We start from the raw sequence: 20,415 nt of genomic DNA on the forward strand, positions 1-20,415 counted from the left end.
GTGTACAGAGTAACAGAAAAATAAACATCTTCAGCCATACAAAACGCACAAAAGCTTTCCTGTTGGAATAGTACCTTGTAGCTGACGGTCAGTTGGTGGTGGCTTTGTAGATAACCCTGCACTGCTGAACAGGGGGAAATGGAGAACTATATTTTTAAAATTTGTTTTTAAATAGGAAACTGTTGGTCGCGTTACCTGCATGCCACAAACACACTCCTTGAGGTCCTGCTAACAGGGGAACGAACCTTGTGCCTGAGACCTTCCCACCACAAGCGCAGGCGGCCTGCGTGCGTGAAGCCAACCTTCAAGGCCTTGCCCCTAGGGATGTGCTGATTAGTAGTGTGAAAAATGGGTAGAGACACAGCTAGGCCACAAACTATTGTTATTTTTCCATGTGATCCATCCATTACTGCTGGTCAGGAAGGTGGTTTGTCTATCCAGGAGGGAAAACACCCTCTCTGTATAGGCTGTGCCCACGCTGATGCGGCTCTGCAAACCTCCAGCGCAGGGCAGAAGCCCTCTGAGTGTGGGCAGGCCCTCGTGCCTAGGCAACCTGGAGAAGTTAAAACTTCCCACTGAGTTAAAAAAAGTCAGTATCAAGCTAGAAAGTCAGTAGCAAATTACTTTAAACAACTGTTTTTTTTTTAATCTTTAATGGAAATAAAGTAAGATTTAGTTTCAGGTTTAGGTCAAGACGGTGGACTATAGGGAGCGTTGGGTGCGTATACCTGTACGGAGGGGTGTCCTCCCCCTTGCAGCTATTTATATCTCTGAGTAAAGGTTAAGGTTAGGAATTTAATAAGACAGCCATTCGTTTTTTCTGTGGAGACTAACAGTCCTGGGGTTAGGATGTAATAATCATTCTTCTGCTTTAAAAATGATTCTTTAACAAATAGCAGTAGCTCATTGCAATTTTCAGTTGTACAAAATGACATATTTTCTATGTTACTATCAAAATATTCTGCATAACATTAATTTCTGTGCACTTATTAACATATGTACAGAACAGTGTTTCCCAATAGAAATCAGTATGCTCCTTGCTGATCCTTTTTGCCCTAGATTTACCAAAACCAAACCTGAAATTAACTGTGTTAATAGTATAAAATCTCAGGAGAGACAAAGGATTGAAGGTTTATTTCCCAGCAGCAAACGAATAAAGGAACTCCTTCAAGTTAAAGTCTAGCCGAGACTTAATTTTAACCGACCGTGGTGAATCCAGGCGAGTCAGGAATATCACACGTTTTCCCGATGCATTATGTTGAGTACACAGAAGCAGAGGAATGTAAACAGACAGAAGGCACATGAAAGGCCCCAATCCATTCTCCATCTGACGGAAGCGAGAATTTCATAATTCTGTCATCAAGAGTCTTTTCATCATTTTCTCTCTCTCAAGTTCACGCCTCAGAGTCTCAGCGCTGTGTAATTAATGCACAAACAGCCAATTATGGGAACAACAATAAGTCTCAAATTTCAATTTAAAATAATTAACATTTTCAAAATACCAAAGGAGGGGGAAAAAGGTCAAACTCAATTCAGTGAAAAGCTGATAACTGATGGCTGATTCAACAACAAGTACCGCTTGATATTTCTGAAGAGCAAACAGAAGCAAGAAAAAGGACACAAAAAGACCCACATGGCAAAACAGTTTATGTTTTAACCTCATCGCCATTAAAGGCTGCCGATTTCAAAGGAAGCTGGACTAGGACTCTAAAAATAAAACAAAGCAGCTACAGTAAATGCCAACACACAAAAGACTGATGTTACAGCCCTCTGCTCCTCAGCATGGTTTGAGCTGGGGGGGACAGCTATGTAAACTGAATTTAGCACAGCCTTACTTCACCTGCACCCATCAGGGTGGAGAAGCACAGCCTGAATGTCCTCGCTCTCACATCGAATTGCTCTCGAGCCTGTGGGCTCTGCAGCACTGGGAGTGCCCTGGGCTGCTGATCCCATCTTTTTAATAAATAGCATGGGGAAGAAAACCAACTGCTGGCTGTGTTGTTCTGGGAATTAAGCAGCTAATGCGTGGAAAGGAGTTTGCAGACGTTTTGTTCATAGACAAGGCAGGGGTGGAATCACTCATTTGAGCTGGGGACATCCTCTGGAAGCTGAGCTCAGTACTGCAGCTTCAGAACTACACCTCTACCGTAACGATATATTTTTAGGTGAGTTAGCAATGTTGACCAAATGTGCAAGTGCAATTAAACCAACATCTGCCAAAATAGTTAACAAATGAAAGTGGGAATTGACTGTAAATCCAAAAGTAAAAAAGGCTAATGTATTATGATGCCAAGGAACGATTTCTGTCTTCAGCATAAGCTTAGGACTTCTTGTGCTCCAGAAGTATTGAGTACATCCACTCCTGCATTTGTATTCAGTAAATTATCAGCTTGGGAAATTCAGCTTTGATTAAACTCTGGAATAAGAAGCCAACATGCAAAACCAGCAGGATGGGAGAATAGAAACTGAATGCAGCTGCTTGTGGAAAGATGGAATGGCATTTTATTTCCCTGAAAAACTATAAGAAAGGCCACTGTAGCCTGACATTGCAAAACAAAACAAAACAAAACAAAACAAAACAAAACATACAAAGACAAAAATGAAAAAACAATCAGTGTCTGCTTTTCATTTAGAAGAGCAGGTATTTCTCAACCTTAGCTTTCCCCCACGGACATTTAATTTCAAAAAACAAATTGCGACAGCGATTATTAAAGGAAAACCTTTGTGGTTCATGGGAAATGACTTGCCTGAGGAAAATCTGTAAAACCCTTTCTCTACAGGCCATTGGCTGTAGAAATGGTACACTGCTGGCTGCAGCTGTTAATTAATTTTTTGTTGTTGTTGTTTTTTTTTTTCCTCAGAGCAAATGGGAAGTATAGCTATTTCTTTACAAAGCTCACTTATTCTGAAGTAGGTGTCAAGCAGCAACTCAAAATCTTTTGGTATCAGCAGAAAAGGCACTTTAGAAATAAGCTGAATTATCCCCACTGTAATTATGATAGAAAAAGAGAAATCCGGCTGACTCCCTCACTGCACAGAGCATCATAGCATTGCTGTGAAAGAACTGCACAGTACCTGTCCGCCAGCGAAATTGGTTTATGTGACGTGTATATTGTCTGCACCGTCGGAGTCGGTATAGTCTCTGCCAGAGATCTCAGGACGGGCGATTTTGCTACCGGCGATAGCTTAGGCGACGACTGCACCACGCAGCACTGCAATTTGCTGTCCGTAAATTCTGCCTACAACAAAAAAAATGCATACAGACAGGGAAAGGAAAGGTGTAGGTTAGCTTCTACTGCTCTTGTGTACTTTCACCACCCAATTCATTGCCAAACACTCAGTAGCAGCGAGCCCTAAAGGGAAGAGGAGGCTGTAGCTAGAGCTGCCCAGTGCAACATCTGTGGGCACAGAGCAGGCTGCCCCGCTGGCAGCCGTGCCCGAGGACGAGCCTGATGGCTCTGTGAGATGAAAACGCCCTGTGTGGGACTGGCAGCATTCAGATGAAAGGCATAATCAGTCTGGAGAATGCTGCTTATGATTGTGTTTTCCCTAAAAACACAGCAGCATGCTGATGAGAAGGGTTTTCTGGACTGTTCTTCACAAGTTGTGTTCAATTTGCTTTGTGGATCCTCTGACTACACTGTTTTGTGGCACCCACTTGTAGTCTAGGTTTCAAAATCCCCATCCCTCAAGAGGAATTCCAAGGTTGGAAGTGCTGGTTACAGACAAATGGCCAAATCTTTCAGGTGAGGCAGGTCAGTACCACAGGATTACAGCAAAGACCAACCCTCCTATGTGGCTGGGAGGGAGGGGATAAACCTTAAAAATAAATTAGCCCTGCCTTGTGTTTTGGCAAGCATCATTTCTCATGCCAAACCACTGTAACTAGTGCCTACAGTGCTTGCATGGCCCTGACCTGGGAAGGGCACAGAGCAACTTCAGTTCATCAGTGTGTTGGGACCACTAGGGGATGCTTCTGCTGGCACCAGCTCAATTTCTGTCGTGGCAGCTCTCCCTCCTGTTCAGACTTTGTGGCAGGGAGGAAGAAAAGTCACTGTCATAAGGGAGCATATGATAGTGATACAGCTCTTTGAATAGCGACTTTTCTTTCTTAATTAGCTCTCAAAATTTGCAAGCCATGTAGTATTAATCTAAACAAACAAACCAGTTTAGTCATTGGGACAATTATTTGAGCCCAGGAAGGAATGGCTGTGGTAGGTTTGCTCGCTTATTCTATTTTTTTAGCATGTCCCTGCTCGTGTTTCAGCTAAAAGCATGTGATATGCTCCAAGACAAGCTCTGAAGCAATAGAAATTCCATTAATTCCACAAAATTAATCAAAATGGAAAACATAAAACCTACTAAAGAAAGCCTCCCTCTTCAACCTTGGTCAATTTTATGTGCAAATACTGGCTAATGCAGCCTGTTCAAACTTCTCTGTCATTCAGCTTTCAGAACTCAGCCTTACAGGCTACAGGGATATGGGGTTTGGTGTTCCTCGCACAGGATCCCCATCCTCTGAGGGCTGCCAGGTGATACTCATGGCAAGAGCATGAGACACCACCCTGTGAGGCTGAGGTAAATTCTCCCAGCCTCATTGAAATCGGCAGAACTATGGCAAATTACACTTGCTGAAGATTTGTCCTGAATCCTCAAGTGTGTTTGCTCCAGATAATGGTTTTACTGTATATATCCAAAGCATCTTTTTGTAACAGTTTACAGAGTATGTTTGAAAAAATATATATTTAGTTGGCTTAAACAGATATAATTCAATTAATTTTAAGTTTATGTGACTTACTCCCACTGAGAATATGGTCATCAAGCCATGCCTTTTCTCTGTGGAAGTCTCTGAAACTCAGGGGGGTTCCTGGCACGAACCTTCTTTTTAAGCATTCCAGGAAAACAAGTTCTCTATTTTTTCCTCAACACCAGTGGACAAAGAGAAGCCCTCTGCTCAGTAACATTTCAATGTTTTGCTCCAAGCAAAATAAATGAATAAATAAGTAAAAGTGAAGGGGGAGCAAGGGAAAAAAAAAAAAAAGGAAAGAAAAAAAAAAGGAGTCTGAAATGCTGATAGCTGTGTGCGACTGGAGGACACTCGGAGATAGATCTTGCTAGGTGCAAGACCTAGCACTGATCTAGAGCTTTCCCTTACAGCTTCCCTCTCGGGTTCAGCTACCTCCAAGCCCCTGGAAGAGCCCATGCATCAGGGTGGACTGAAACACTGCTGAGGAGAAGCACGTCTCCTTGGGCTGGGACAGAGGACCATGAAGCACAGGACCAAAGCGTAATTAACCTTCCTAATTGCTCTCCCATCCTCATGCAGTCCTCCAGGTAGTGGCTGGTTTACCAGCTGGTTTACCAAAGATATTTGTACATAACTCACTTAAAGCAATGCATGGGATTTCATGATTAGGTTTTTATTGTAATGTTGTTTGAAATGTTTGTGATCTAGATTCTGCCACCCCTGCCCAGGAAAAGGAGAGAAAGGGAGAATTTCTGAAAGCTAAGTTTGAACTTTCCTTCTTTTTTCCTGTGAGTATAACAAAAATTTCAGCATTTGAATTTGCCATGAAGTAACCACTTTCTACAGGATGGAAATAGCTGTGGAGAAAACATATCTGGGTAGCTTCTGTTTGGATTTTAAAGTTCTATGCCCACCAATGGAAAAAAAAAAAATAATTAATATTGCTCTCCTATATTTTACTTTCATTATAATCATCATAGGGAGAAAAATAATTTCCTGACAATCATTACCCTTTAATAGGAAAGCTATTCTGGGCAAATCTTTTTGCTTACATAAAGCACTGTGATGAAAGATACGAACAGTGTAACTTTGGCTTAGGTTTTACAACAGACATACTATCTGGACCTGGGCAACCTAGTGAAAAGTTGCTGTGATATATTCCTTTTTGGATTCATTTCTTAAAAGCTCAACAGTAGCACTGACTTATCCTGTGGAGCCTGACCAACTCTGGCTTTGAAATACTTAGGTGGAGAAAAGCAGCATTTAGATCCAATCCCACGATCAGGTTTATTGTGAAAGAAAAGCCTCGCCCTTTAATTCATTAAGTGCAGACAGTCACTGCACGTGGCCCAACAGAGACTGAAGTTGCTTGTCTCTTATCATATACTAGATATAGATCAGAGATACCAGTAAAACTTAAGGTTAAAGGCTGAAATGCTTCATTCTGTCAGTGTAATTTAAAACAAACAAACAAAACAAACTAATAAACTATAAGCCAGTTGTTGCGGTTTACAATTAGAAGCTGGGAATTTTTCTTACAGACCAGAATCCATTCTCCCATTGGAAAGGACGGGAAAGGTTATAATTAGAGTCCCACATCACATATTCCATTATATCAAGTCCTCCAACAATCTTTCAGAACACTCTGAATTGCCTGAGTAGATCATTTTGTCACACTTATTACATAATGCTCCTACCCTTAAAGTAGGGCTTGGACTGGACTTTATTTTGGAGTGGTAAAATAATTGTTTCTGTTCGCATGTAGTTTACCTTACCGAAAAAAACTAAATCCCAACTTCTGTGAAAGCTTAGTAAGAATTAAGTTCAATATTTGATTCAGATTATCAAGTAAACACAAGAGTTTATACAAGGATATCATTGTAGTCATCAGCACACTAACCATAATTATTCCTTAAAATTCAGATGCAAATTCAATGAAAATCAGGCCCCTTTTTGTGATGGCACAGCAAGCAGTTTCAGGCAGCAGGCCATGCAGTCGCTAGACAGAGGACTGAGTCATTCCCACTCCATTGGAGTGACACTACGGAGCTTCACAAGTCCTGAACTGAACAGCATTTGGGGTCTGACTGCATTAGCAGCGAGCCTTGACCTTTAACTCTTAGTCCTCTGTCTAGTAAGCAGCAACGTCTGAATGCAGGCAAGTTAATTATTTGCATAATGGGAATATTTAACAGATTTTCACTCTAAATTCTGCTTGGAATTTATCTTTTTTTTTTTTTTTTTTTTGAGGACTACTTAACACATAAGTTTATGAGACTGTTAAAAAAAAGTCACTTGGAAGTGCATTAAATACACAGTTTTTTAGTTGCACATTCTACTTACAGAAAACTGTGGTACTGTTGTAAAAGGATCGAAAAAAGGATTAGATGTATCAGCAGGGAATGTCTTTATCTTTAAAAAAGATAAAGAAAAAGATGTTACTTTCAGAGCATAAAAATGGAAAAGAAAAAAAAAAAGCAGCAAAGCATTGCAACTATAGTGACATATCCAACAAATTAGAGCAGTTCAGCAGCCCTTGGACCAGACCAAAAAAGACCCCTCCAAAAACGCATACAGAAACCTGATGATGAATAGTCAAAGCATAAATATGAAAACCTAATAGACTGATTTTTACCACGTAATTAAATCTGTTGTGCAGGTTCTGAGCTGATTGCATACAATATACCTTCCAATTCTGTAAACAGTCACTGGATCATTACCTGCTTCCTTCAGCGAGCACTGCATTTAAAAATATGCAATATGAAGTGCAGAAGCAATTTTTTACAGTGCAGAAACTTCAGTTGAAGAGCTTTACATATGCTTTACATATACGCTTTACATATTTTACTCCCCCACATTTTCAGTTACACAGTTGTTGTGCAAGACAAACGATCACATAAGATGGGATCGAAAGATAACTCCATGCAAAATAAAAGATATGCATGGACAACTGTTTGTTTCAGGCAGCTGCTGGGATCTGGCTGTCTGCCTGTGTCAAGCGCTGGGCTGTGCTCAAGGATGAGCTCAGGAGGTTTTTATTACAGGACCTGGAATGGACAGGTTAGAGACCAGCACGTCCCTGCATGGAGAAGACTCAGCCTAGAGCATATTGTCACTGCCCCAGGCCCTGTTGGAAGTCACTCCTGCCCTGAAAATTATTTCAAATGTCCATGGAAATTAAAGAAATATTCAAAGTGGCAACAACCTCTGCCCTGCTCCATTGCGAGTGATGCTTCCTCTTTGGAATGCAGACATTATTCATGCCTTCAAAGGGAGGACAAAATATCAAATGCAGGTTTTGAACCGCTCTTCATGCTTTCCATTTGGAAAAACACATTTTTCAGTGTACAGGTGTGTTTTTTACTTTATTATAGAAACCGCTGTGCATTTGTTATGCATGTATTCCAGCATAACTTGCTAACTACAGCTATGTAACTGCTGTTGAATAACCAGGAAAGCTACCCTGAATGCCCTAAGCCCTTGTAAGCCAAAGCAAAACCTGAAATTATGACGTCAGATATAATTAAGTAAATATATAGTGTTTATTTTGCAAATAAAATAACAGAAACATATTTGGCTTATAAGGATGCCAAGGGAAATTAACAGCCATCTGTAGGCCTGCTTCTGCGAACACGTGGCATTAGTCTTGGCATTAATCGTTGGGCTTCTTAAACATGAGGAGTATAGATGGCAAAAATACAGCTCAGCATTTAAACACCTTTTTTAACAGAACAGACGTGGCTATAAATCAATCATACAGGTGCAAGCAAACAAACAGCTGTGCAAGGGAGAAATTCATTTAAATCATAATTTTCTATGCAAACACTTCAAAGAAAATTTCACACTTTTTTATAGATGTATATTTCTGTCAGCAAAGTGTATGTATACTATACTGCTGGTTGGATCTACTCATCACATTGAAGCAATAGCTCCTTGCAAGAACAAACAGTACAAAACATAAGCATGCTCCATTGTAAATCCCATCTTTTAACCAAAGGCAAAGCAACACCGGGATGGGAAGTTGGTTGTTCATGTGCGTTTTTGAGTCTGATATACCACGGCCAAACTTTTTTCTCATTTTGCAGATTGGGCTCATTAAGGAAATGAAGTGCAGTTCCTGAATATAGAAAAGGAAAAGGACGCAGAACAATTTTTGGGCCCCCTGGGATTTGGGATATTTCAGGACGCCAGCCGGCCCTGGCTGCACGCCGAGGCACGCAGTGGTGCAGAGCACCCTCTTGCAAAATCAGCGCTGCGACCCATGCGTGTGGCTGAGGCCAGCCTGCCTATCAAAACCCAGCAAAAAGCAGTTAATCTGGCTTAGTTATCAGCATGACTTCCTCTCCAGCAGGGCTGCGTTTATTTAATCTCAGGAACAAGGCAATCCCGACAAATGAAGGGCTCTGTGGGCTCTAAACCCACCAATTTCCGGCATCTGAATGAAACTGAAAACAGAAATTAAGGAACAGAGGGTGGAAAAAAAGCACACTTCTTTTCCATTTAAGAGTGAGAAACAGAAACCATCCCACTCAGCCTTTAGGATTTAGTCTTTCTTTTTCTTGTTTCCTTCTGAGAAGAGGCCGGTGCTGCTCAGATGGCACAACGGCGTTTGTTGGTTTGCCTGGGCCTGGTTGGCCCTGGCCTGGACCTTGATAAGACCACTACTGCTGTCTGCTCAGCACCAGTCCTTAACTGTTCACAGCTTGGTTCTTTTCAGGAGGAAAGGGGTACAACATCCTAATCCACGTAATTGCAGAAAAAAATCCATATATTCAAAAACACTTTTCAGACTGAGGCTAAGGTAGGACGGCGAGACAATAAGGGAAGGCACCAGTTAGGCAACCGGCTTATGTAAAATTGCATTTGGAAACCTCAAAGACCACTTCACCCACACCTTGGCCTCCTTGTCCTGCGTGTCCACCCTGGCCAGCAGTGTTGTGAGGCGAGCAGCAGCCAGCAGCAGCTGCCAGCGGGAAGCAAACCCTGCCTGTTCCTGCCCCACCACACAAGGGCAGTGGTGCTGGGTGCGAGTGTCTTCCTGATGCTGGCATTGTGGATGAGTTTATTGCATGGTGTCAACATTCAGAGTAGCTCAGAAAGCAATACTATTCCCTGACCAGAACAGGAGGCCATGATCTAAATGTTGCCACCTGAGGGCTGAGAATGAAAGAAGAACAGACCCATCTACCACAAACCTGCAGTTTCTCCACCCTTGGAGACCTTCAGGAGCTTCCAGGCTTCACTTGGGACTGTGAATTTAAGGGGATGAGAGAGAGGAGGTGGGCAGCTCCCTGTGTAGGACAGTCTCACGCAGCTGAACCGTAGCTGCTCAGACTAGCAAAACACAGTAGCTGCTAGTGGACTGTCAACTGATGGGCTGCTGAGGTATGCTGTCTGCTTCGGTATAAAACAAACCAAGAGAAAACAGCGTTAAAGCACACAACTGGGCACAAAAATCCTCATGCTGGCAGATGGAGTGGCAACAGTGTCCACACTGCAGAGTTGTGCATTCCAGCAGCACCTCGTGTGCTGAGGGCTTGTTTCACAACCTCACATGCCTCTAGCTTGAAAGGTCAGGGAGCACTACCATAGCAGAACTATTCTGGACAAGTGTCTCCTTCTCTAGAATATTTGGCTTAGCAAGTTGAGAATTTGCTAAGCCTAAAAGAACACTTGGCTCAAGAAAGAAATAAAGGGAGGAAGGAAGGAAGGAAGGAAGGAAGGAAGGAAGGAAGGAAGGAAGGAAGGAAGGAAGGAAGGAAGGAAGGAAGGAAGGAAGGAAGGAAGGAAGGAAGGAAGGAAGGAAGGAAGGAAGGAAGGAAAAGGAAGAAGTTACATAAAAATTATCTGTGGATAATTTTCTGCTAGTACTCAAAAATTCTTGTTGCACTCAGCCATCCATGGGGCTGACACATTTTGGAGGTATCTGTCACAACCAGAAAGAACTAACAGCACTAGCTTTCCTTGATATTTATACTGCAGGGAAGACTGAAGGAGGGTGAAGGAAGAAAAGGGACAACATAATAAGAACTTTCTCCTTTTCATGTGTGCAAAAACGTCTTCTGGACAGCGTTTAAAATCTCGGTAAGAACACTTGTACACATTTTAAGTGGGTTAGAAGAAAAAAAAATATGAAATGTTCTCATAAAAGCAAACTGAACTTGGAGAGACAAAGAAGGAGTATTCCCACCTGAAATGAAAACAGCAGGAGAGTTGTGGAAAATGAGTTAGTAGTTGGAATGTGTTAATTGAAATAAAATGAGCTATTTCTGGTATTTCTATCAGAGGGGAATATTATAAATGTCCTTGCTGTTCCAAAAAAAATGACACTTTGGGGAACAGCAGGCTTAATTTGGGTATGTTCTTCTACATTTAGAGTACCCAGTGTATCCACTGCCCTGCCACAACAGCTTCTCCTTCTGCAAGGGTCTGATAAGCTGTTGTGCTGTTGACAGGCAAATGTTGTTCTTCACTTCACTTGGCTTCACCCCCATCCCATGCACCTTGACCTTACAATATGCTGGAGAAGCTGTGTGCTGTCAGTGGGTTTACGCAAGACAAACACTTTGCTAAGTTCCTGTGCTTTGGAGCAGAAGCAGAGCTGCTAACACCTGAAATGGTGCCGTAAACACATCTCTCAGTATACACATACAGCCAGAGGAATATTCGGTGGTGCTTTATTAAAAAACGCATGCTATAAGTTAAATACCATCACATCCGTACAGCACAGAGGTGAGATTCATTTCGACTTGTCAAACTAGAAAAAATCAGCAACTGAAACTCCTGGAGTAAATTGCATTAGCATTTCCCAGTCCTGATGAGTGATACGACTTAAAAACCATGAGTTATCTATTAGACCCACTTTCCAAAAGCAGTGATAGGATTCTGAACCCTGCAATTATTCAGTAAAGCTCCATTTCTGCTGTCATGTTATTTTGGTGGCTATATCCATAATGAGGTGGAAAATGTGAAAACAAAGATTTTCTGGTATTTTTCACCACACAGTACCTTCATGGCCAAACAAACTATTTTGTGTGGAAGTAGTTCTTGGCTCCGATGACCACTCACATAACATTAACGCCAGCTCATTCCCTTTGTGTGTGGCAACAAAAATGACATGACAGGCAGGCATGCATAGTCGCTGCCTGGGTGCACAAGGCAAAAATCAGCCTAAATTATGAACTTGTGACAGGATGGAGATGTAAACCAGTAATACCATTGGCTAATCACTCTTGGAAAAGGCAGCGTGAACTAAATGCCCTGATGAACCAAACTTGGTGTGAATCCCATGCGTGCTGCATCCCAGGCCACCTTCTTGTCAAGGAAGGCAGGATGCTTTCTGCTTGTTCTGCGTGTCAGTGTCAGCAGATGGATTTAATTCACACACATTAAAGAGGGGCAGTTTTGCAGAAGTGTGCCATTGAAAACGCCCTAAGGCACCAAATGAGACATTTCAGAAGAGGATGGGTTTCTGTGCTCTGCCAATCCAGGAGCACTCGGTGTTCATAAATCTCCCTGGCTGCTGTTGTTCCCTCTGTGGAGATGGCACTGGGATGTCTCCCTCCCAGCTCCACCTGGTCTTCAGGTCTCCCTTGATCATGCAAGTGCCATGTAGAGAGCCACCCTCATCCCATGCTGTCTGAGCCAGGCTTGCTTGTGAATCCCTCAGATGACAAGTGTTTTGTTCCTCTGCTTGTTGCAGTATACCAGCCCTTCTCTGAGTCTTGCTCGGCACTGAATCCACCTGTCCTCAAACGTGCCAGCCAGCAGACACCTCGTTCTTGATGTCTCAATGGGCCTCAGGCAATCCTGCTAATATTTTCCTCTTCCTCAGACGCTTTCCTTCCTCTTAGAGTCACCTTATGCAACCATTCCTACCAGGGAGGAGTCATCAGGAGGTGGCCGTGTGGCTCCTTGGTTGTGCTCCAGCAATCTCTGGCTCCCACATGGATGCTCAAGGGAGTTCATGGGAGCGATGTACATGGCTCAGCCTCTGCTGAAACCTTGCCTTGCTGTAGCTATAGCATTTCACAGGTACTTAACATACAGTAGTTTGTGGCTATAGTATAAGGCATATGATATTTACAAGTAGGTCTACCTAAAACACAGTAGTGAAGATAAAATCCCGAATCTTCACGCCAACTTTTGTACTAACTTGGAAGGACAGCCCTGCAAATTGTGTAGGTGCTAGCATCCCTCTTATACTGCCCTGATAGACAGAACTCTGCCAATCCTTGCTCTAAGGATTGTAATTCTGAGCTGCTAGCACAGTGATTTCAGAAGTAGTGGAGCAGGGGGCAGAAATAATGTTATTAAGCCAGCACTGCAGCTCTACAGCACATCAGAAGGGAATGCATGTCCTGGGTTTGGCTTTACAACGTAGCTTTGCCTTGAGACTGTTTTGGAGAACACGTTTAATTCTTCAAAACAAGACAGAGTATGGACAATTCAGATGTGGTGAAAGCAAAACAGTGTCCACGCTGTCACAGTCCTAGGGATTTTCAGTACTCCTTTGCTGCTGCTGTGAAGGTGAACAAGCTTAAGCAGAACATAATCTCAGCATGGGCTGTCAGCCTAGTCACCATCCCCTGAGGAAAATGTGGTGAGGCAAAATGATGTCACAGTCTTGGTGTGTTGGCTAAAATGCATATTAAAGACTGCAGCATTTGCTTGGTCTTTGTTTAAAACACAGAAAGGAAACAAACAAAAAGCAGCAGGTACATTCGCTGGATGTGGTGGGTTTTCTTCTCCAACGTCGCTGCAGAATAAGTTAGTTGCATTGCTAGGACAGCTAACACAGTTACCTTTTTAGCCCCTTGGTCTTTACCAATGAAACCAACGATGCTCCAGGTGCCTAGATCATGTGCACAGCTAGCAAAATCAAGTGGCATCTTCTGCAGGTGGAGACTTTTGTCACAGAAGAAAGTCACTAAATATGGATAACATGAAGAGGAGGAAAGGAGTACTGTGATTACTGCCAGATGAGAGTGCCCCAGGTAAGCCAAATATTTCCCAATTTGACAGCCAGCAGGAAGACTATACATAAATTTTGTACCAGATGGAAACTCACCACTAGCCACACCTGATTATTTCTAGGGACAGACACCGACAGCTCATCATCCGATAACTGTTGGTTCACCATGCCTTATTAACACAGAGACTTCAGATCCAGATACGTTTTGACACAGGCTGACTAACAACCACATAACATACATTAACATTTTCAAAAGCTTCAGGATCACATTCCTCTGTTGAAAAGTTATGACAGATTGACACAAACAGTGCACTGCCTGACTTCTGTCCAACACAAACAAATAGCTTGTCTTTCTACTGTGAGCAAACTCTACTGGTATAAGAGCAAAGTTGGCTGATAGTCCTAAAGTGTCTGGAAACTCAACCAATCATGGTCTCCTTGAATGTCAGGATAGTAAGGAATATTTTGTATTAATTTTCTGTCCTACTTTTATGGGCTATTCAGCTCTGCCAAAATCCCCAAGAGTTTATACAATTCATTATTCTACAGGAAGAGAATAGCATAGGTAGATTAAAGTCAGTGGAGCTACGGAACAAGTGTTATAATGACAAGCTGAACCACTTTTTAATATATCCATCCAGGAGGACAATTGTGCTTATTTTCAGCTTCAGCATGTGATCTGTCCCAGTGTCTACCACAGTATTAATCTGTGCACGTGCCTAGAAACTTTGGTGACCCCCCTTGTGGGTTAGGATCTACTCAGATACACAGAGATGCTGACTCCTGCACTGTGCTGCTGCTTGCCAGTCTCACTGCTTTAAAAGTCTGCTCTAAATTGTGCCTCTGTATGGCAATAAGACATTACCATCGCAGTAAGCCACCCTTTCCACATGAACACTGCTTCCTTAAATGTCACAGATACAAAATCATTTGGTCCTAACACTGAGCTCAACTTGATCAGAAGCTAAAAGTCTATTAAGAACCATGGTGTGGTTTAAGATCAGTGCATGAACAAATCCAATCCCATATCTAGAAAATCTTTTGTGATATATGTTGCATAAAAAAAAACCTATTTATTCGTAACTTCATGCCCTTGGCTACTGAATCATTCATATAAGCACTGAAATAAAGAACAGGTCCTGCCTTGTCTGCAAGTAAAATCTTGGGACAAGCATTCAAGCACAACAGCTCATTAAGCACATACATTTACGAATTCAAACACTTGCATTGTTATACTTTGTGAATTCAACGCCACAAAACACATCAGATGCCTCTGTGCCTGTTGAATCCTTTATTAAACCAATCCAGCAACAAAGTGAACGTGTTGTTCCTTTTCTCAGCTTATTTCCATCTTTTCGAGAGCAGATCGGGATGCTGCCTTAAAATCCAGTCTTCCAGACCCAGACACTGTTCTCAGGCATCTTCCATAACTAAAGAGATTAGTCCCAACCAAGGGATAATCCCAATCGATTAGGCCTATTAGCACAGAGCTCACTCTCCCCCCTCCTTAATTACAGCAGAAATTTCTCCTTTGGACTGAGTGGAAAAGTACAGAGCTCTTCTGTTTGGGCCAGGAATGACGGCATTTTGAACGCCAGAAGGCTGCTGTACCATCTGAGCAGAGCCCTGCTTCCCTGCAAGTTGTTTGTTGGGCTGAGGATGCAGGGGATCCATTATTAAAGACATCTCTTTGAAAGCAACTGAAGGAGATTATAATGCTGCAGTGGACAGGAAAGGAAGAAGGAAATAGGAGCGAGGCCAAATGATGACAGTCCCATCCCTGGAGGTCTGTTTGTGGCACTGACTCAGGGGAAGAATCACACTGTGAATAAGTGTCACGAGCAGATCCTGGTCCCCAGGCAGGGATTCCTGCCCGTTCCAGCAGGAGCTTGCAGGTGAGCCAAACGGGGAGCTGGAGGTTTCCTGTGAGGCACGTTTCCAGCACTGCTGCCTCCAAGGGCCTTTCCCAGCACCACGTTGTGATGGGGGCCGAAGCACACAGAGGTCTGGCAACCTCTGCTGATATTATGGCCCCTGGGAAAATTGTGGTTAACTCATTCAATTCAGAAAAACCTTGAAGCCTTTCTAAATTGTAAGAGGAGCAGAGGATGCTCCTGTCAACCCCATAGTGAGGGAGTAATGAGGGGACTTATGATTACCTTTCTGAGCTTCTCCCCAAAAGCCTTGGGACCGCTGAAGTCTAAGACCTAGGATACTCTGTTTTCTTGGGGAGTTTTTTTTTTTTTTAATTTATTTATTACTTTGTGATTTTTTTTTTTTTTTATTGCCTGCTTTAGGAGTGTGATGCCCGTGAGTTTGGGAATTAGCTGTTTGTGGTGCAGGAATATGCCCACTTCAGCCATACTGTAGATGGGAAGGAAAGCCTTAACCCGTACTGCCTAAATGCCCATGTTCTTGGTGGGGGAGAAAGCACAGTTTCTCCAGTCCTTTTTTTTTTTTTTCTTTTTTTTTCTTTTTTTTTTCCAAACCATAGCAACAAGACAGGAGGGATCTGAAGGGCAAACCTGCTTTAGAGGCACACACAAACGTGTGGCTCTGCTGATCACAGACACTTTGAAGAGGCTGAGCTTTGTCTGAAGTCTGGGCAGCTCAGCCACTGATGCAAACACATGGGCTCTAGCTGGATGTGAGCTCCTGAGCTTCACGGTTATTGGTCTTGACAGTTTGCTTGATTCGGATGCAACACAAGATGAGTGCCAAATTGTACACAAATTCAGGTGGTCAGAAGCCCACTGTACTCGGCACATGAATTCCCAAATCCAGCTTTGCCAACAGGGTTCCCAGCAGAGCACATTCACATGCCTTGGTGTGAGTGCCAGACAGCACGGGCACCTTCTTCATTTTATGCCATCTTGGCAACGTACAGCGCTTTGCCAAAAGTGGCCAAGTGATGTTCCAGTGCATCAGAGCACTTCAAGACTCTAGCCAGTTCTTTGGCAGAGGACCAACAAATGACATGAGCTAGTTAAACATGTTTTGTAGAGATTCACTCTCCTGACCTCGCTGGCTGTTCCACCAAGAAGGGTGGGAGGTTGGTCTTGGGTTGCTGAACATGGGATGAATGTCCTGCCATAAAACAAGCCATAAATACACAGTTCTTCCACAGTGATGGTTCTGTGGCCAAGTTCCAGGGAATAACTCTAAAGAGCATGCTAGAACTGCTCTCTAGTCAGCAGGCTTGAACTGCTGTGATGTAGAGGACATCTACCCATGTAGAAATTTTCCTCCTCAGTCCAAAACAGCTTAGCATTTTATTTTTCAGTGTGATGCAAATGGTAATGAAAAGAAGAGGACCCTTTCTGAGCTCAGTGGGTTTCAATCCAGTTACCATGATAGTTGACTATCTGGATTTAAGCAAGTTTTCTTTCTTCCACAATTAAATGACAATTTTCTGCTGTGATCCACAATACTTGGGATGAGGCACAGAAACTGTGCAGTTACCAGAAACATTCTGAGATTTAGGCAAACTCACATTTATCAGTTCCACTTCCCATTTATTTCTGTTATTGCCATTCCTCTGAGTTATGAGACTGTAGTAAAAGGCTCTGTACAAAGGCAAAGCAACAGATCTGCCCTGATGAAAATCTCACAAGTCAATGACTGGGTCTCTGTTTCATAGTTGTTTACTGGTAGACAGACTACAACAAATTAAATAGACAATATGCCTCGGTAGGAGACTTCCCCACTGTGGTAAATAACAGTAAAAAGCAGAGGACAGATCAATAGATGAGAGAAAGTCATTGATCACTTAGGTCTTGCTGATGGCTTCTCAGAAGAGGCTGCTATTGGCGCTGCTTAGGAATTCTCGTCAGAAAATGACCATTCATTCAAATTCAATTTGTTACAAAAGAATCAGTGCTGATTCAATTTTTTCTATACTTAAAAAATAATAATTAAAAAAGGTTTTTATCTCAGTATTTTGTAAGAGTATGTAGAGTAGGTATTAGTGCCTAATTTAGAAATGATGTTTTGTTTGGAAACGTGAGTTCATTGAAATTAATTAAGGAACATTACTTGAAACTGAGACACTTCAAAACTACTAAAATGAAAGCATTTCTAGGTGGCCTGATATTTCACTCTACACTTTCAACCACTCTCTGGTATTTGATTGAGGATGCTTTCCAAAATACAGACCTTGGAAAGAAAATGTAGACAACTAGATTTTACTTTAACCACAGCAAAAGAAGAAAAGAAAGAAAGAAAAAAAAAAGATTCCCTATCAGTTCCGATCATTTGAGTGGTAAATAAAAAGAAAGTTTACTTGCTCTTTTTGCTGTTTTTACAAGTTGAGTCACCCACCAGACAGTCAAAAAAAAACCCAGCTCGGAAAGCAGATGTTTTCATTTTCAGTTGGAGCTTGGAGGCATTCAATTGAAATTCCACAGAACAGCCAAGCAGTTAGCATCACACTTGCTATCGCACTGGAAAAATGTGAATGAGAATTACACATATATCAATTCATTAGTGTGTTTGAAAGAAAACAAATACACAATAGTTACTCACTGGAGTCTAAATGCAATTGTCACTAATCACAGTGAAGAAGAGAGATTAGGAACTTCACAGTCGCAGAGACAAAAGGAATGATGTGCTTCTCAGGCCAAAGGATAGGTGATAATACGTCTTTATCAAAAGACTTTCAGACATAATAGATGCATCACTATATTGGTCTCATTGAGAGCAAGCATAAAGAGATATACCTAGTTTCAAGCAGGCTTTTGCATGGAGGCTGAACATTTTTCTATTACATGGATTACTGTAGAGTGGAAAAGTGGACTCAGGCTGTACATCCAAAAGTTGATGCCCTATCTCTGAAAAGCCCTGCAATGTCAATTGTTCACTTTCACTCATCTTAGGCAGATGTTACACCTGCTAACTGCTGCTAAGGATATGAAGCACATTCTCTTGAAAAATAAAGCAAAAAACTGAAATAAAAAAAAAAAAATGACCGAAAGTACAACTGAACACATCAAACACATTTTGCAAAGTTATGCAGGTTCTAAAAGATTTGCTGAAGATGCCCCTTCTCAGCTTGCAGTCGGAGGTGGATGTCAGCCAATTTAAAATTGGGTTGCTTGCATTTGCCTGATCCCCTTTACTTATTCTGATGTTCCTTTCAAGCAATAAAGAAAGCTGCTACTGTGGTGGAATGATCACGTTTTTCATGGGGAGGCAGGAGAAAGAGATTGCAGGTAGCATTTCCTTTTCTTTTTTATTTTTTTTTTTTTTTTGTTAAGCTATGATAACCTTTGTGATGCTCAAGTTTTCACGGAATCACAGAATGTTTGAGGTTGGAAGGGAACTCTGGAGGTCCCCTGCCTTTGTTCATTTTATGATTTTTACAGGCATGGGGCAGGCACATGGGATGCTAGGGGACAGTTATAACAGCATCTTAAAAAGTACAGAAATGACTAAAAATAGCTGTATATGGCAGATTTTATCACCTCTCCAGGAAAAAAACTCCTGACATCTTGATCCAAACTATCTTCTGACAACACATCTTTATCTGTCTTCATCTCAACTTTTATTAGAAGTTTGCCAGCGGGTCATTCAGTATTTAAAAGCAGTGAATTACAGAGTAGGCACAGTGCAGCATCACACGCCTGCACTTTTTTCCACTTAACACCTTCCCCTCGTTTTGGTACCTTTTCTTGCTCATGTACACATCCTATCCAATTTATCACAGTGTCCACTGGTGCATAGTCAGCAGTGGATTTCACCTTCTGGATATTTATTTTTATGCAGAATTCACTTTCAATTAGTTAAAGAAATAGGGAAGTGTTGAATCATCTGTCATACATTTACAGAGTGCACCAAGTTGTTCTATTGAGCAAAAGGGGCTAAAGGGAACATAAACATTCATCGAGCCAATGAATTTAAATTCCTTAAACTAAGGGCAAAATAAAAGTAAATCTAAATGTTCACAGTTCATCTTTTAGCAATCTCTTGTTCTGCTTCTTGACTAAGTCAACGTGCCCTTCTGTAATGGGCAAATGGGAACAAATTCCCAAACAGCTGGGAAGCAATCAAAGCATTTTGTATTTTTTAGAGAATGTTAAACTAAGATCCAGCAGGCAGTCTCTGAGTCTGACTGCATTCCCAGACACTCGGTTATCTTGCATGCAAGTAATTCAATAGACTGCTTATGAGACAGGCATCCACCAGCAAAGCCCCATGCTCAAACTACGTGCAGAGCTACATATTAGTTGCAAATCCTATTTATAGTGCTTTATCCATGCAGACTATCGGAAGCAGCTATCAGGGAAACATCCAGTCCAAAATGCATTCACCCATTATTTTGGCTGCTAAAGCGCCATGATTGCTTCTAAATGTGCTAAGTCCCCTCTCTGGTTATTAGCATGCTTTATATAACCTAAATGATGCTCAGGTAATTTGCATTTGCTTGAATCAGACACTGTGCTCCCAGGAGCCTGGCACTGCATGCAGCACTGAGTACTTCCCCTCTGCAATCCCCCATCAAACGTCTCATACTCAATTTGACTGAGCAGTACGCTGCACCCCTTTGAATTGTGTTCTTATCTGGTTGAACATGCAGGGCCCCTTTCTTTGGCAGAAAAAAAGGCTCTTTGCAATATCAATATTTCAATTTTCAGTATTCCTTGGGTTCCTATGGAGTTAGATTTATTGCCTGTTGCTACAAGCTTTTTGTATAAAA

General features: G+C 42.0%; 1 protein-coding gene across 7 annotated transcripts in view; it reads right to left on the bottom strand.

The window, feature by feature from the left end:
* Window positions 1-151: 151 nt before the first annotated feature.
* The window catches only part of EPB41L4B (erythrocyte membrane protein band 4.1 like 4B), a 164,084-nt gene continuing 143,820 nt past the window's right edge, over window positions 152-20,415 (bottom strand). For 5 of the 7 annotated variants that reach the window (XM_068671148.1, XM_068671151.1, XM_068671152.1 and 2 more), the window contains 3 exons: window positions 7,091-7,159; window positions 3,076-3,239; window positions 152-1,415 (listed from right to left, as the gene is read on the bottom strand). In XM_068671148.1, coding sequence (XP_068527249.1) covers window positions 1,346-1,415; window positions 3,076-3,239; window positions 7,091-7,159 — 303 coding nt within the window. In that variant the 3' untranslated portion in view covers window positions 152-1,345. Of the gene's footprint in view, window positions 1,416-3,075; window positions 3,240-7,090; window positions 7,160-13,658; window positions 13,677-20,415 lie in introns of those variants that run through there. The other 2 variants (XM_068671150.1, XM_068671153.1) reach the window with 2 other exon arrangements.

Source organism: Anas acuta, chromosome 2 (assembly GCF_963932015.1).
Source record: "Anas acuta chromosome 2, bAnaAcu1.1, whole genome shotgun sequence".
NCBI lineage: Eukaryota > Metazoa > Chordata > Aves > Anseriformes > Anatidae > Anas > Anas acuta.